At 38.3% G+C, this 18,548-nt stretch overlaps 1 protein-coding gene across 2 annotated transcripts; it reads right to left on the bottom strand.

Moving 5' to 3' along the window:
* Positions 1–2,546: 2,546 nt before the first annotated feature.
* On the bottom strand, positions 2,547–15,284 carry LOC127425315 (tyrosine-protein phosphatase non-receptor type 23-like). Of its 2 annotated transcripts, XM_051671156.1 has the most exons (21): positions 15,264–15,280; positions 15,060–15,170; positions 14,311–14,385; positions 14,066–14,193; positions 13,894–13,970; positions 13,650–13,699; positions 13,380–13,511; positions 12,703–12,783; positions 12,473–12,598; positions 12,334–12,381; positions 11,732–11,788; positions 11,586–11,644; positions 11,233–11,312; positions 11,026–11,140; positions 10,579–10,644; positions 10,328–10,467; positions 6,398–6,703; positions 6,070–6,224; positions 5,474–5,625; positions 5,197–5,376; positions 2,547–4,849 (listed from the first exon to the last, which is right to left on the bottom strand). In XM_051671156.1, exons 2-21 carry the CDS (start codon positions 15,141–15,143, stop codon positions 3,043–3,045), a joined length of 3,918 nt encoding a protein of 1,305 aa, XP_051527116.1. In that variant the 5' UTR covers positions 15,144–15,170; positions 15,264–15,280; the 3' UTR covers positions 2,547–3,042. The 2 variants fall into 2 exon arrangements, with proteins under 2 accessions (XP_051527116.1, XP_051527115.1); XM_051671155.1 differs by having other exon boundaries at positions 15,060–15,284.
* Between the last annotated feature and the right edge of the window lie 3,264 nt (positions 15,285–18,548).

The following is an 18,548-nucleotide window of genomic DNA, read 5'->3' as shown; positions in this document are numbered from 1 at the left end:
AATTATTGCAGTGATTTATATGTTTCAGCTGGCAACAATTCTTTTAAACCTAACTGATGCAATGTGTAGCATCATTTCTTAAACAACCATGTCAGAAGACGTATCCCGTGGTCGTGGAAAAGATATTACTGTGTTTCAGAAGGGGCAAATTATTGGCCTGCTTCAAGCAAAAAAAACACAACTAAAGAGATTGCTGAAATCACTGGATTGGGTTAAGAACTGTCCAACGCATTATTAAAACCTGGAAGGATAGTGGTGAACCATCAGCTTCGCAGAAGAAATGTGGTCAAAAAAAATCTTGAATGATTGTGATCGGAGATCACTAAAACGCTTGTTGTCACATTGTATAAAAAAATCAATAGTAGGCTATGTTTAATAGTGAAAGTAAGAGCATTTCCACACACACAATGCGATGAGAACTTACAGTACTAAACAGCTGTGTGGCCACAAGAAAGCTGCTTGTTAGTGAAGCTAATCGGAAAAAAACAACTTCAATTTGCTAGGGAGCATAAAGATTGGACGGTGCAGCAATGGAAAAAGGTCATGTGGTTTAGTGAGTCCAGATTTACCATATTGCAGTGGTTCCCAACCCTGTACCCAGAGGCCCCCCAACACTACACATTTTGGATATCTCCCTAATCAAACACACCTGATTCAACTCATCAGCTCATTAGTGGAGACTCCAAGACCTGAACTGGGTGTGTCAGAAAAGGGAGATATACCAAATGTGCAGTGTTGGGGGTCCTCCAGGAACAGGGTTGGGAACCACTGCCCTATTGCTAAGCAATGGGCATGTCAGGGTAAGAAGGGAAGTGCATGAAGCGATGCACCCATCATGCATAGTGCCCACTGTACAAGCCTCTGGATGCAGTGTTATGATTTGGAGTTGCTTCAATTGGTCAGGTCTAGGTTCAGCAATGTTATGCAGCAATAAAATCAAGTCAGCTGACTACCTGAATGTACTGAATGACCAGGTTATCCCATCAATGGATTTTTTATTTCCTGATGGCACAGGCATATTCCATGACAACAATGCCAAGATTCATCAGGCCCAGATTGTGAAAGAGTGGTTCAGGGAGCATGAGGAATCATTTTCACACATGAATCGGCCACTACAGAGTCCTGACCTTAACCCCATTGAAAGTCTTTTGGATGTGCTGGAGAAGACTTTACAGAGTGGTTTGACTCTCCCGTCATCAATACAAGATCTCTAAAAATTCATGCAACTCTGGACAGAAATAAATGTGATATTGCATAATGTTGTCGAAACAATGCCACGACGAATGCGCACCATAATCAAAGCTAAAGGCAGTCCAACTAAATATTAGAGTATGCAACTTTTTTTTTGGCCAGGCAGTCTGGTATGCTAGTACTATAATCTGAACTAACAACACCATGTTCTCTAAGCAACTTCTCATCAACAAAATACTTGAGTACTATGAGTGTGCTGTTCTGCTCAAGCCAAAACCATCTTACAAAGAAAAACTGGGTCAGTTACTCTCCCAAAGCTCACTCCATCAAAGCAAGTCAAAAGAAGGGACGGCGTGCACAGACAGCTGAAATGAAAGACTGGCTGTCTTAGAAGAGTGAAGGGCCCTTGAACTCGCAACTAAAATATAACGATTTTTAACTAGCAACACACAGCATCTACAGTATGCACATATGCACTGGAGTATGCATGTATTGTGTTTGTCATTTTCATGTTTACTTGCACACATCAATACTGCATTCAATATTATATTCCAGTCAGCACCCATTACACATTGAGTGAATTTAGTTACCTCTTAACCTAATCCTCCTTCCTCTGACCTCTTTATGAATAGAGTTTAAGATAATTCCAAATCTGTTGTGTATGGAAAAAAAGTTTTGTTTACTTGAATCATGTCTGTATCTCTCTCACTTACTTTGACCCATCAAACTTACTACAGCATGCTTGTTTTATTTTTGGAGAGGATGGATATGTGTGTAAAAGTTCTGTAGTTCTTTGTATATGGATCAAATTAAGCATATTGATTTAATCCAGAAGGCTCCAGTAACACATTTAGAGGGACACATCCAAAAACTCAGTGCCCACTTGATCAGGGTATAAGAGTTTCCTCACAGATAAATAGAACTAAATCAATCAAGAGTGAAATCCTTTTGACAGCCTGTCTAGAGTTTGCCAAACAGCTCTTAAAGGACTTTTAACCCAGCTAGCTACTACTGTGTCTTTTAACTTGATCATCCCTCTAATACCATACCCATTGTGGCAGCATCGTGCTGTGGGGTTTCAATTCATTGGCAGTAACTGGGAAACAGGTAAGTATAGAGAATTTTTGTTTAACAAAGCTAATAGAGATGCTGTTAAGTATGAACAGCCTTCAACATGACAAGGACCCTAAAACAAAATTGGTGTGGCCTCAGGTGATGTCCTAGAGTGGCTCAACCAAAACTTGGGTTTGAATTCCATAGCATAATCTTGGAATGAGACCGAAACATACATATATGTATTATATACGTATACACACACACACACAAAAAAACAACAACAACAACATTTAAGTGTTTCCAGCAACTGATTTATTATTGAATTTTAAACACAAGCAACATATCCACAGAAGAGATTTGTTTTTTAAGTCTCACCCACTTTTGTAAACAGCAAAAATATTATGGTGTATACAGAGCTATAAGAAAGCGGTGTTTACACTGTATTACAAAAGTAAATGTAAAAGCTAGAAGAGTATATTTGTATCAAAGTTTTAGTTTATGAAACAATGGAAAATCAACGAAGTAGTAACATACACTATCAGCCTCCTCTTCAACAACATCGTCATCATTCAATCGATAGAGTTTAGATTAAAGTGCTATTTAAGACTAGAAATACAGCATGATACTGGACACAAGAATAGAATATATTGCATAGAATTACTGTGCAAAAGATATTTTATATTTGCTTTAGTATAGTCAATTTAATATATCATAGTATGTAAAGGTTCAAAGGGTATAGTGCAATTATGTGTTAGTACATGTAGTGAAGCTTGTATGTAGAAGTGTGTTCAGGCATCATATTTTGTTTAGTGACCACAAAGGATCCAAATCACCAAACTGATCTTTTTTCGGCACCCCCGGTACAGTGTCATCGTTTCTGATTGTGCTCTGCATGGTATCCTGACTACCTTTGATGGCATCTGCACAACTGTTGCTTAATTCTGATTTGACATTTTTGCCTTTATCCACTCCACAACCAGATGCTTTACTCTGGGATTCAATGCTGAGATGATCCACCTTGTTCTGGAGAGAATCCAGAATTGAAGTGGAGTCAGACACAACCTCCAGAGGGAGGGCAGCACTTGGTGTGGTTTGTGGCTCCAAATTTTGGTTTTCCAAAGAAGAGGAGGGTATATCTGGCTTAGTAGTGGAGATCTGGCTTTGGGGTGAGATGTGAGCAGGTGATGGAGTAGGTACAAGAGTGCTAGCAAGTGAGGGAGGAACTGGATTATCCATCACTGGTACAACTGCTTGTCCTGACAAAGGGCGAGCCACATTTTGAGTGCCAAATATTTGGCTTTGACTGGGAGTGTACATGGGTTGTCCTCCTGTACCATTAAACATGGAGTTAAATTGGGGAGGAATGGTCTGTTGGCCCATGTGTGGTGGTGCAAATGAATACATGTTGCCTTGAGGTGGTACAGCTCCTGGTGGCATTGGGGGCTGAGTGGATGGACGAGGACCAAATGTAATTTGAGAATTCTGGCTGAACGGTACATGTGGAAATATTTGAGACCCTGGCTGCACTTGCTGTGGATTTTGGATGGGTGCAGAGAGTTGATGAGTTTGCGAGGATGAAAAAGATGTGGGAGCATAGCCCATATAAGGCTGAGTCCTGTTTTGTGTAAGTTGTCCAGGATGGAACTGATTAGAAGGACCAGACTGAGGTTGGGTTTGAGCTCCCTGAGGTCGGGATACTGTTATTTGGCCTGGTAGACCATGCTGGGGTTGAGTATGTGGAACTAATACTGGTCTGTAGCTGGTTGGGAAGTCAGACTGTTGCTGTGCTTGGACTGGCCTGGGAGGCTGGTACTGTCCAGGTTGGAAGGGTGGCAGGATTTGCCCAGTATATGCATTTCTTGGTGTGGTTGAGGGAATAATTTGTCCCGGCTGGGGGCTAAAGCTTTGGTACAGGGTTCCCTGCATGACTGGTTGGGCAGAGGAAGACTGAGGAATACCAGTCTGCATCTGCTGCCCAAGGGATACTTGTGGACCTGGTAGACCAGACCTAATGGAATTTTGAGGCATCTGCCCCATCTGTGGAGGCACAGTGTACCCCCCTGAAACAACAATGGGTCCACTATGGGCTTGCTGCCATAGAGCTGGATTGTAGCCCTGAGTAGGCAACTGTGAAGCAGTCGATTGGTTAACCTGAGGATAGACAGGTGTGATGCCTCCAGCTGACCTTGCATGGAACTGCTGTGGCAGCCCAGGGATCTGAAGGGGTGCTGAGGGCTGTGGAGGCCCTGAGGATTGGCCATAAGGTGCAAGATTTGGTGGAAGATGATGTGCCAACTGTTGTCTGAGCTTTAGATCTGTATTGGGAAATTGTGGGTTTGGAAACTGACTAGGTGGAAATGGGCTTGTCCCTTGCGGCCGGGTAGGAGGGGTTCCAGGATTTGGAAGTACTGTACCTCGGGCAAAATTCATGTTTGGAGGGAGGCTTCGCAGTTCTTGTGGAAGATCTTCTCCAGCCCCAAAAGGGGCGAGAGAAGGACCTACAGCCTCAAGACTGGAGGGGCCAGATCTAGAACCAAGGACTTTCTGCCCAACCACAGGCTTTTGGCCAGTAGATCTGGGAGGTGGTGTTTTTCCAATCTCCCTATAGAAAGCCACAGTAAGACAATCATGCAGTCAGATGAGTAGTTGAAAAATGGAAATAGAAGCTTGGTAGCTTCAAATGGAATACTTTAAATATTGGGTGGCGGTAACCTTCTGTTTATTGACCTGAGCTGCTGATAAAAAGGTTACAGATTCAGTACCAGCTAGAGGCAACCCACCATCTGAAGAGATACAGAAATCCCACTCCTGCCGACTCATCACCATTGTGCAAACCACTTAACCGAACACTACAAAACTATCTCCCCACATAGTGTACTGCAGGTCACTGTAACTTCATTTGCATAATATACCCCCAAGTATCACGACCATCAGCCCAAGTTGACTTACCTTTCTAGCAAGGAAACTCGCTCCCCCTCTCTGGTTTGACAATAGGACTTGGTTTTGTCCAACAGGCATGAAGTCTTCTTGTCCAGATCCTGGTAGAAGTTTCTACCCTCTTCAGCCTTCTTCATCAGTTCTTCATAAGCGTCAAATGAGGAAATCAGAGAATGAACTGTGCTGTTCCACCTGCAGGACAGGACAAGATAATTATATACATAATGGCTTGGAAGCAGTAACTACACAAATCATCACTTTAAACAAAATATACAGAGACAAAACGTACTGTTGTTCTGTGAGTGTTAGCGTCTTGCGTACAGGAGCATACTTCACATTAGCCTCTGTTAGGGCTTTCAGGATGTTATCCTGGGCTACCAAGTTCTGTTCTATATACCCCTTCAGTTGATCATATTTCTTCAACTGTTCAGCAAACAATGTCTGTAAGAGAGGATAGAAGCAAACAAAAAAAGAGATTTGGACAAGAGACTGTCTAATAGTCATTTGTGCAATGTAAACTGACAGCAGATGAGTACAGATAGATAAAGAAAAAGCGGTAACAGTTTACAATAAGGTTCCACTTTTTAACATTAGTTTACTACATTGGTTACCATGAACTCACAATGAACATTACTTTCACAGCATTTATTAATCTTGGTTAATGTTAATTTCAACATACAAATACATTTTTAAGAGTTGTATATGTTAACAGTTGTTAATGCATTATGAATTAACAATGAACAATTGTATTTTTATAAACTAATTTTAAAACATTTTGTTCATTATACATAATGCATTAACCAATGTTAACAAATGGAACCTAATTGTAAAGTGTTACCGAAAAAGCAATACAATAGTATTGTTGTACAATAGTAGGTTATTTACCTTGATCTCAGCACGATCTGCGGTTACCAGGACTCCAGTTATGTCATCTTTATGAATAAGGTCACGAAGCTGGCTCTCCAATAAGATCCTCTGCTTCCGCATTTCATCAACTTTGTCGAGAATTGTCTTCATTTTTTGCAAAGAAGCCATATCGTCTTAGAAGAAAAGAGAATCTTCAACAACTTTCTAGGGGTTATACAGATGAACGAACTTTGGTGTCCTTAGAAAAGTCTATTTTACTTTCATTACAATAGATTGGTAGCTAAGTAGCTTCTCTTAACTTTCATTCTATTACTTAAAAAAAGCACAGAGATACATTCATTCTTACCTTGGCTGAGCTGTGGCTGAGGCAGGCTATTTCTGAGTTCCTCAACAGACCCCTGCAACAGACGTAGGTTTGGTATGTGTTGGTTCATAGCTCTGTGGAGCTCAGTGTTAGTGTGACTAGCTGCCTGATGGGCAGCCTCATATTTCTTCATATCTTTCTGAATCTCCTGCAGGGCTGGAGGCCTCGCCGGCAGTCCCTTCTGTCCTACCACTTCCATCAAACTCTTCTCCCCGGCCTCATCTTCCTCCAGGGCACTATGTATCTCCTCCAGAGATGAGCCCACGTCAGTGTACACATTTGATAGTGCTACAACACAAATGATTTGATGTCATCAAATCCATCAAACTGAAATTCAAACAAAATAGGACATTTGAAAATCTGCTAAACCACCGACCCAGTAAGATTAACAAAATGCTAATTGTATTGTTTGCATATTACAAAAGTATTGCTATTATTAATGGTTTATCATGGCATTCCTGCATTCTCAGATAACAAAAAATCCACTAAGAAAATTAATTTATGGAAACAAACTCAGACACATGCCATTTACAATTTCTACAATGGACTAATTCTTCCAAAACATTTTGCAAATGAATGAGACATATTTTCTAAAAATGAATGATGCCTCCTATTAAGGGCCAACAAGCAGATTTTCATAGAATTGTTTACTTCAAACTAAAACTTTTCATTTTCTTTAAAAGTTTTTTTAAATACCAACATTAATTTTACAAAACACCCCCTAATGATAAGATATTAAAGGTGCAATATGTACAATTTTTCATGTAATATTCACATTTTTTTTTTGCCAATGTGTAAACGGCTTGTAACACAACTTTAAAAATGAGCCCTTCCCAGACTTCCTAGGTTGTCTATTAAAGCCTGTAGACTAATTTTCACGCGAAGGGTGCGGGTCGCTTTTGCTGGGAAAATCCAAAGGATGTGACGTTTATGCACGCTGCCGAGAGCCTTGCCTCAGACAGTAGCTTCTCTTCCGCTGTTCAACAGCGTCAACAGACAGTCTGCAACACTAGGTAATGTTATCTTAGTGATGGAATCCAGCAAACGTCCGGCTCCCAGCACAACACTGACTCCTACACAAACTCAGAGTAAACCACAAAAAAAAACATTTAACTACTGAAACCCGTCTGGCTAAGCGGGAACGTGATCGTGGTCGAGCGAAAACTAGAGTGAACATCGGCAGGGTATTTGATTCCTGGAGGGACCTTCGTTCGGTTTTGGGGATCAAAACCGACCCCGAATTGCCGTTCATCTTATTGGACAGGTAAGCTTACATAACCTGCAAAGCATGTGAAATATAGTGCCATAAGGATTAGTGCCCGACCGATATATCGGTCGGCCGATATTAGCCTTTCACCGATATATCGGTATCTGTGTATATTTTACCGATATGAAAACTTTTTTTCAGAACATATAATGCAGAAAACAATGCTTTAGAATTGGTGTCATAGCGTAGTTTTTCCAGCAGAGTGTGCTGCGACTCCACTGTTTACAGAGCTGACTCTGAGCTGATGGTGGCTCTGCAGACAGGGCGGAGTTAAACGGTGTAAATTTGAGCGATCTCTTCTCCTTAAATTGCTAACTAGTTTTTGAAATACATACTGGAAAGTTAATAAAAAATGACCCCATCATTTTATATAACTAATATAACGTTAACCCTGTCCCTGATAACCATGTCACTCATGTTTATTACATCTGTTTGCTGTTAGCCAGCTACAGATTGTCAGTGCAGTCAGTAATGCAGCAGATTGAAAGTTAAACATCAGAGCATCTTTTTGCAGCTCAGCAGATAATGGTGCAGTGGTGGACTGTGTGTGGAAATTGTGATTTCATGCTTCGCTGTTGCCTAGTTGGCGAGACACAACGCTGGAAAGTAAATAAAGTCCATCTTTTACTCTCCGTGACAATGAGCTTATAGCTAACATAGCTACTTTCATTGCTTCTCAGCTGAGTGGAAGCTAATGTGTAAACATGTATTCACCAAAATGTTTTGTTCAGGATTCACAGTACTCCTGGTCAGAGGCTTCTGTAAATATTTAGTTCATACGTAGGGTGATGTCCTACCAAAGTTTAATGATGCAACGCTCAATTATTTATTAGAGCGTAAATTGTGACTTAGTGCCCATTTACGCCAAGTTGTAACGTACGTATAGCTGGTGCAACCGGCCCCTGATGTTTATTTAGCTATTTATTTTATTTTTATTTATTCTTTATTTAAATGGTCAGCATTTGACTGATACTAAACAGTAATACTGATGTTTATTTAGCTATTTATTTGTATTTATTCTTTATTTTAATGGTCAGCCATTGACTGATACTAAACAGTACTCATGTTAATTAAGCTATTTTATTTGTATTTATTTATTTTAATGGTCAGCAATTGACATACTAAACATACAGTACTGATTTTTATTTTATTTATTCTTTATTTTAATGGTCAGCAATTGACTTACACTAACAGTACTGATGTTTATTAAGCTATTTATTGTATTTTTATTTATTCTTTATTTTCTCAGTGCTCATTTCTAGAATTTGCTGATAATGTATGATAATAATGTCAAATGTTCTTTGATAAAAATATTTGTTTAAGAAAGCAGCCTTCTGAGTACCTTTGCATAGTCATATCGGTTCAAAATCAGTTCACAATCAACATAGAAAAGGTCCGTTTTCATTCATAAATTAGCTATATCGGTCACCATATCAGTAATTGGTGAATTTTCCCTCTCTAAAATCGGTATCGGTCTCAAAAATCCCATATTGGTCGGGCTCTAGTAAGGATTGATCTGTGTAATTTTAGCTATCTTGATCTTGCCTGCTAACGCTGACAAGCTACCTTGCTTCGTAACTTTCAAATAATTTCAACGATCTTCTCTTTATACTAAAAGTCAGGATAATGTCAATGTTAATCTGTAATTATTCAGCCAGGTAAACTACAATAATACATTAAATGAATGCTAGATAATGTTCAAGATAATACAAAAAGCTCCATTCATTAGTGTAACGTAACTTGGTTATACAGAAAATATATACAATCTATTATTATAAAACAATAGTGCATCGATATATCAAAATGACTGTTGTGATGGAATCGCATCAATACTGAATTGTGTCAACATATTTATAATGTACAGTCTATTTTATAAAAAGCTACTGTCATCATCCACTAAATTTAGCTAACAGCTATTGATAAAGCTGGCTAGCTAGCTAATGCCAACATAGGCTATCATATAAATGCAGTCAATGTATCATGCATAGAAAAGTGATTACTTCAAACTACAGTCTCGCATAGTCAGACCTACATCCACACTTTTAGCCCTATTCCAGCACTGGAGAATAAAATATAATATGCAGTCTCAAAGTTTGTAGTAAAACAATCATAACTGTGAAATTTTAATTATGCTACCTCATCTGTCAGCATAATGTCGGTGAATCACATTCAGCCTCTTTGTACGTTACGTCATTGTTTTGGTCGATGCTCGCTCGTGTCCCTATGGAGTGTGTGCGCAAGCATGAGCAACAGGTAGCTGGCTGCAGTTTACTTAATGGCCACAGGTGTCATTAATAACAAGGGTTTCTGAATCTTACATACTGCACCTTTAAGGGAAAGTTCACCCAAATATGAAAATTCTGTCATTAAATCTCACGTTATTTAAAACATGTTTGACTTTCTTCTGTGGAACAACCAAAAGAGATGTTATGGTGACTGAGGCTGTCATTCTGCCTAACATCTTATGTTGTCTTTCAATGAAGACAGAAATTCATATAGGTTTGTAATGACATTAGGGTGAGTAAATAATGACAGAATTTTCATTTTTGGGTGATCTACTCCTTTAGCTTTAATCTTTAACATACTGTTAAAGATTAAAGATATTACATTTCAGAAAAATCCTGTTTGCGTGTGAATACTCTCACCTTGCATGGCCTGAACAAGGTTCCTGACAGTGTCTGGTCGCACACTGAGAAATGCACATTTTTCCAACAAAGTGTCAGGAAGTGATTTAAACATGTCAACTTTAAACACAGAGTCACTGCTTAGAGACTCCATAAATCTCCTATAGAGGAAAAAAAAAAAAAATGGAAAAAGAGCATATTTCAGCCACAGAGTAGCTACACAATATGTAAACATTTTTATCAAATCACCTCTGTATAATTGTGTAACTTACTCAAGGATTTGGTTTTTGTCCTCTATCTTGGCCACAATGTCCCTAAGTAACTGTGCCTTCTCTTCACTAAGAGAGAGAGAGAGAGAGAAAAGAAAGTCATAATGGTTTCCAAAGAGAATTTTTCTACATGCACTTTTAGACACAGTGAATTAACCTGTTGATGCTCATTGACCCCACTTATGGATTTGACTTTACTTTGCTTAAATGAGTTCACATTTACTATATAGTGTGCTGTTCAAAATTGTTCATAATGTTGACAAATTATACATCTTTATAATTAGTCAACATTATTAACTCTTTTTTGACTAGACTAAATAGTAAATGTGAACTAATTTAAGCAAAGTGACATCTGGGGGGGGGGGGGCATGCACATCAACAGGTTAAATGTAAAGAAGGTAGTGATGAATAACAATATTCTGAAAGCTAGTTAGTGAGACAACAGCTGACCTGTAAAGGGAAGAGGCCTCATGAGTTGCCATGGGAACAAGTTTAGAAAAGAGGTCAGGACCAGTGACACTCTGATCAGTTGGGGTCACAGGAAGGGGTTTCACCAAGGATGCACCTGCACAGCAGATGTCATAGGAGAAACAAAGTCAAATGTGAACAAGATCATGATACTGAATATATTAATATAATCTTAAAATAAAGACTTACCTTTTACTGCTGCAAGTGTGTCTATACCGGGCACAGACTCATGGTAAATGAAATCATTGTCTTTCTTAGCTGAATTAAACCTGACACAGCGTAAAGAGGGGAAAAATTACATGAGTTAACGCAAAATAAAAATAAAAATGTACATGCATAATAAACAACATTTTATAAAAAAATAAAAATAGTATCCTGACAGATTTTGATGCATTACAACTCCTTTTTTGCTAGATGTACCAATGTTTTAAAGACACTTGTTGATGAGAGTCTAAACACACCTTACAATGAGCTCAAGATTTAAATGTGATTTGAGTATAACATTCTGCAAATGAAAACAAATAAAAATTCAAAGGTCTTACTTCCCACCAATCACATCCATTGTGAACCTCAGAGCTTCCTGCACAGATTCCGATTGGCCCTGAAGAGGTCAATATGTACAGGTAGAAGGTTAGAATGTCAATGAGTTTAATAAAAAGGTGTGTTGTGTGTGTGTGTGAATCTTTACCTTGCTCTGCTTAATTGCCTCATTAAGTTTGTCCAGGGAGGACTGAAAGTAAGCAACCTGTGGAGAAACAGTAGGTGATCTCACCCTGTCACCAAATTGTTACATTCAACTGCTCATATTCTACAGAGACACTTCATGACATTGGGCTTACAATGGTGGAAGTTAAAGGTATAGTTCACCCAAAAATGAAAATTCTCTCAATGTTTACTCACCCTCATCACAGATATGTATGACTATCTTACTTTGTGTAAAAATATCTCAGCTCTGTTGGTCCTTATAATGCAAGTGAATGGTGACCAGAACTTTAAACCTCCAAAAATCACAAAGGCAGCATAAAAGTAATCCATAATACTCCAGATTTTTGGAGCTTCAATTGTCTAAAAATCTTCATTTGTGTTTTGCAGAAGAAAGAAAGTCATACACAAATGGGACGGCATGAGGGTGAGTAAACGATGAGAGAATTTTCATTTCTGGGTGAACTATTACTTTAAAGACCTCTTTAAAGTTACATAAAGATTGGTTTTGAACTTAAAATGTTTCACCCCAAAATAAATAAATAGCACTTTTGACATTTTTATTTACAAACAAACGCATACACTTACTGCCTCTCCAAATTTCTGCTGCTCCTCTGACTGCTTTCCCACATGCAACTAGTGAAAGTAAAATGAAGGACATGCATAAAGTATATGTTACATAATGAATGTGTAGTGTTTTGCTGCATGGTGAGTGTGGTGATCTCACATGTGTGATGCCACTGAAGTAGCTGATCTTCAGGCAGATGAGTTTCCTCCACTCCTTCTGAATCCTTCCTGGCACACATTCAGAATTATCCAAAACCCTCAGACAGTCCTTATAATAGTTACACACCTGCAATCAGACTTGGAAATAAGTGTGGCAGTACCAAGTACACTGTTTAATCAATGGCATGCTGTAATATATTGGTGATAAGCATGTACAGAGCTTCCTCCTACCTGGGCACAAATTCTTGCTACCAAATGACTCTTCCTGTTGTCTAGTAGAGTTTTCTCCAGGAGACACTCTTGAGCCTGTGCCTTAAGAGAGAAAGACAGGCAGTGATAGATTTATATAAAAAAAAAAAAGAAAAAAGAAGAATGACATTTAGAGAAATAGAGAAAGGAGAGCTTAGAATGCACCTCAAAGTGTAAAAAGAAAGTAGTTATTATGCTGCCTTTAGATATTCCCTTCTACTTGATATCTCCAACTTCCAACCCAATAGCTTTCTGTTATCTGATGCTCAGAAGATGATGTATAAAGAATCAAAATGGAAATGCTAGCATTTGTTTCGCAGATGTACAATTATCAAAAGAGAAGAAAACATACAGTGTTTTACACATCTGTATCTGTGAATGTTTGCTAAACAGGTTTTATTATCATCATGTAATATAGGAGCTCATTAATGCATTTTATTTATGTGAAATTTTATCATTAACTGTGTCCATGTTCCTGGCTGCTGCCATTCTCGCATGATATCATACAGCCGCACCTTGGCAGAGCCAGGGTTGGAAATTTCCACCCAAGTTACCAAGTTTGATTTTCCAACTTCAAGTAGTGTTCTCTTGCACAATTTGGATATTCAGACATCACTAGATGAATGGAGCTCAGTATTACACATAGACATTTTGTTTACCAGCATGAGGCTGATGTTGATTGACAGGGCCTGACTGCTCATGTCAGAACTGTAGCTGTGATTGTAGTGGTCTCTGAGGTAGGCGAAAGCCCCGGCAGAACACTGGAAATGTGTACAGGACACTTTCATTCCCTTAACACACCCACACAAACAAACACACAAAAAGAGTGAGGAGTAAAAAGTTAGAGGCACTGTGAAAAAGTCACAAATAAAACCTTAACATTTCCTAATTACAGATTTATCTGGAGTTGCAATGGAGTGTATGTTCACCTCCTCAGATAGGCGGTTATCCACAGCTCCCAGAACAGAGTGCAAGGCACCTAAAATATGACAGAGGAATAGTTACACACTCCAACTGATAAACAAATGTGTAAGTGTCACTTGGTTTGATATTCTGTTATCTAAAAAAAAAGTGACATTAATACATTTTTATGAATGGATTAAGTGTCCAAAACTCCAAATACTTTTTGGGGTTACGTAATGTATGTTGATGCTTTAATTGCTTTTAACTCACCAAGGTTATAAAGGACACAGGCCTGCTCATAGTTAATATCATCATGCGTGACATTTCTCCCTGAAAAAAGATCCGTCCTGCAAGCAAAAAGAACGAATAATAGCTTCAAAATTACTGGCTGTAACAGATGTAACCTCATAAAAACATTTTATCACTGACAGCAACATTTTACCATGTCGTGGGCACTGCTGCTTCCTGGCCAGCTGCCATGGGAACACGACTCTGCAGAAAATGCAGCTGACCAAAGTACTTCCTAAGAGTGCTGCAGCCCTCAAAATCCCTCTGTATATTTACCACAGTCTAATAAAGAGAGAGAGAGATTTAAACACAATCTTTATAATCAACATCCTCTTTGAAATTCTCAAGAACTTCAGCCAATTGCAGGATATTTAATGCAGATGTTGACGTTAAACCCACCTGCCTAAGTTGCTCCAGCCTCTTCAGTGCCTCACTGTAGTTCTCTGGATTTTCACCATAGTTTAACTGAATATACTGGGGGACAAAAGAAGGAAAAGGCCTCATGGTTGAGCATGAAACATCAGTCACTGACATGTAGACAGGATTACATTTTTGACAGCATGCATTGCAACAGCATTTTCCTATCATACATTAATGTTAACTACTATAAGACAACAACCTCTTCTTTCTCCCCTATCTTAATCATGCCTCCCTCCCTAACCTGTTGTGATCACATCCACAGATAAGGACAGTATAGAGTAATGTGATATGACGTTATCACACATTACAGATTACACACATTATATACTATATAACAATAATTCAGTACAGTTGACACCAACATTACTGTCATACACAAAATAACACCTCATGGTCAACAAGGATGCCATTGCTGACTAAATGCAAATTTGAGGGGGAAAAAGACTGACAAGTTTGGAGTGTGAAGAGACTATTTGTTTTTCAAATGACTAGATTGCAAAGGCCAACTGTAGGCTTATTTGGACCAACAGGCACGAAATCAACGAGAAAATATCTATTTCACAACTCATACATGCTGTTAACAGTTTTTAGAAGTAATACAGCACCGAAAGCGTTTTTTTTTATTATAATTATTTTTTATTTTTCAGAGATCCTTAAAAAGTTATAAACACACTGTATGTTGAGCTGTCTACCGTTCGTTTGGACTGAAGTACCGCGGAAAGTCTCACCTGTCTGACGGGAGGACTGAACTGAAACTCCCCCGCTTCCTTCAGCTCCAGCCAAATCATCGGCATCCGCGGAACAGCCTCCATTTCGCCTCCACAAAGTACTATTTCAAACTAATAAAGCGTTTAATGCCGATTCACACCAAATTTGTTTATATTTACCCAAAAACGGAGCTAATTATGGCTTGTTTAGATCGGGAAACTCACTTCACGTCCGATCCGCCTGACGCTCCCACCTCTGACTCTTCAAAATAAATACGTCACCGGAAATACGTCATCACAAATGCGATTTTTTTTTTCATGTCTCTCTCTCTCTCTCTCTCTCTCTCTCTCTCTCTCTCTCTCTCTCTCTATATATATATATATATATTAAGTTTATTAATGTATTATTGTGTTTATTAGGATTGTTGTACCCTGTGTTTAATTATTTGTGCGCTACGTTTGTATTTGTATTCACTAGGGGGCAGCAGTGTGTTAGGTTTCAGTAGCATGGCTGATTGACTCCCTTTGTATTGCAATCGAGTCGAAATAAAACCTCATGAAGTGCAGAAGAAAAAAAATGTAACACTAGAATGGCGGAATCATTTATTATGATTTTACATTTGTTAATGTATGAGCTATTTGCATCATTTAGGGCTGTTGTCAAAGGCTCATCTCTACAATGGTTGGTTCATTTAGGCTATTGTCACTGCCCCTAATTTTGTCTGTAGGGGTTTTTAAAAATGTAAGAAGTGTTGAGTTTGACCTGTCAGCTGTCGCAGATTTAAGTTGCTTATTGACAATTTGCTGGATTCACAACCATTCAGCACAATAGGAAATGAAATGCCTATATTATTTAACTTCTTTTCACAGTAAAGGTCACTAACATGTCACTGTGGGTGTTCCTCTTGCACATTTGCGCTCTCTATTAAACAAACACATACATAGCCAGATAATGATGGTGATTAAACAATATGACAAGCTCTACAGATCAAGACACATACATTGGAGGATAAATATACGGCACCACACCGTGTAAGGTCATAGGAGGTCAGAACTTATACACTTACACACACCTTAAATAGCTCTCTTACACATGGCTGGTCTTGGGCCTTTGTGCTCAGATCTTTTGTGCTGTACGTGCAAGCTGCTAAAAGACTTCTTTTCAGAGCAGAAAAATGTCACCTGTGTGTACGTTTAAAAATATGTGTGTGAGTGTGAATATATTTTGGTTTGTGTGACAGATGTATTATATAGCTACTTGAATTTAATCTTAAATCTGAGGGATATGAGCATGGGGCAACTTTGTTGATGCTTGGTGATCTTTTGAAATGAATACTTCTACAAGTTTGAAGAATAACCTGTCCCTCTCTCTTTATCTTTCTATCAACTCTGTATTGATTGCTCAACATCCCACAGTCTTTCCTGAGTGTGAGGCCTACTTTCCTCCCACTTCTGTACGGTGGGCTGCTAATCTGCCTGCATGGGGTGGCCATGACATTTACCCAGGAATTATGGGAACATAATAAACTCTTAATCAAAGAGGAAATGACTTGTGCTATGAGACCAGGAGAGTTGAGAAAGATAAGAGTATCTTTCAAGTGTGAGAAGATGCTTTCATGTGAGTTGCACAGATTGCTATTGTAACTATCTCTAAAAAAATAATGACCAATATGCATCCCCTATTTATGAGACACAATTAGTCCATTAGCATTCCTTTGCATTCTACATTAATGATGAAATGGGCTACAGAAGTAGACTTGTCTTGTTAGCATCACCAAGCTACCACTGTGGGTTGTATTTCATCTGGGAACAATAAAACACTTTTTAACTTGATCAAAGGAGAATTCTGAGATTTGGAAAGCACTTCCAGCAATTCCAGGAAAAAGGGGCACACCTTTTGTGTAGTTCAAATTTTAAAGGCGAAGTCTGTCATTTTGGAGTCACCATACAGAGTTGCAAAAATAATGATAGTTTTCAAAAAGGCTTCCTGAACACTCTCTCTGTCTTGCATTGGTCAATCAAACAGATAGTACTGCCCCAATCTCATGTTATAGGTTGAGCCAATGTTGCTGTGTCAGGCTGGTTGGGATGCTCAAACAAACAGAGACTTCCTGTTTCAGTGGCATACCCAAAATTAAAGACTTATAACTCGAAAAAAAAACAAGGAGGGTCAAGTGTTTGGTATCATTGCAAAGAAAACTTTTCAAAATCTTGTAAAGAAAAGACTCTCAGTCTAAAAAACTGCTGAAAAAAAATATAAATAAATAAAAAAGTAGAGCCAAAAATGTACTTATTTTTCTGATTTGACATTATATACAGTATCTCTGGACGTAAATAAGGTGGCTCCGAAATTTTTATTTTTATTTTTTCAATCGTGTCAACAGTAGCTGCATTTTTTTGGTGTGTGTGTTGTTATGACAAAGCAATCAAAAGTAATAGCATTACAAAAATAAAATTATCATAGTGTCCAAAAATGTCTCCAAGTGTCCAAAAGACTCTCTAAACAAATAAAACATGATAACTGTACATAAGAACTAATTACACAAGCATACACAACAATGACTAAAGGTTTGCATAGCATGCAGACATGATTTTAGTAATGAGATTTCACAGAATGCATGCCTTTTACATTGCGGGTAGTTAGTGAATAAGACTTTTTTTGCGCTGAAATACCATGCACAAAAGTGACACAGCTGTTTAAAGAATTTGCCCCACAGTTTTACACTTTTTGGGAAAATATGCCTACAAATGGCTTTTTTATAGTTGTCTCTGTATAATAAGCTAGGATATAAGAAAGTATTTTAACATAAAAAAGTACACTACTTTTTATGCAGTCTTCCTAAAAACAGGGCTGTAAGTGCTAATACAAATGACATGAGCAAAAAGATCGGTTCTCAAATAGAAATATCAGGGGATACTTGGTGTAAAATATTCAGATGCTTAGTGCATTCTCTGCCGTGGCTGTCCAAAATGTGTTTCTATTTGAATGAGTAGAAATTATTTGACAATAATTAATAAGGTGTTAATATTTAATATCTCATCACTCATAGGCCCAGCTGGGTCCTGCCTCTGACTAACCAATGACTGACAGACAGCAGTCTTGCTACTGTAACCATGGTGACACCTGGTCTCTCATGGACTCAAGACTTGGAGACTTTAATTGGAGTTTACTGAACTGGATCAGAGTTTGTAGAATTAGAGTGGCTTGAATAGATTATAAATTGTAAAAAAAAAAAAAAAAAAAAAAAAAATTGAGAGAGAGAGAAGAGATTTGAATGAGTTAACAAGGGAACAAAGTTTGCTTGACAGAAGTGTGTGAGCATGTGCATGTGTCTTTGACAGCTACAAAAAAGGATAGTGGAAAGACAGATGTCATGAGTGTTGTCATGGTGATATCAATGGAGGGAAAGATGAAAATATTTATTTTTCTCACTGAAATGTTGGTGTGGCATTCTATGCTTGTAATGATTGGATGAATGCAATAGTACGTTGTAATGTGTCCCAGTTTGT

The sequence above is a fragment of the Myxocyprinus asiaticus genome, chromosome 34, assembly GCF_019703515.2.
Source record: "Myxocyprinus asiaticus isolate MX2 ecotype Aquarium Trade chromosome 34, UBuf_Myxa_2, whole genome shotgun sequence".
Taxonomy (NCBI): domain Eukaryota; kingdom Metazoa; phylum Chordata; class Actinopteri; order Cypriniformes; family Catostomidae; genus Myxocyprinus; species Myxocyprinus asiaticus.
Note: the sequence above shows the minus strand (reverse complement) of the source record. Positions and strands in the feature narration are given on the sequence as shown.

What these genes read in the sequence shown, in the direction of transcription:
- LOC127425315 (XM_051671155.1), bottom strand. Translation starts at nt 15,143, where the DNA reads ATGGAGGCTGTTCCGCGGATGCCGATGATTTGGCTGGAGCTGAAGGAA. An exon ending in TCAACATCAGCCTCATGCTG is followed by an intron (nt 12,784 to 13,379) that starts GTAAACAAAATG and finishes TTCTCTCTTAAG; the next exon opens with GCACAGGCTCAAGAGTGTCT. An exon ending in CGAGTTTCCTTGCTAGAAAG is followed by an intron (nt 4,850 to 5,196) that starts GTAAGTCAACTT and finishes GGCTTTCTATAG; the next exon opens with GGAGATTGGAAAAACACCAC.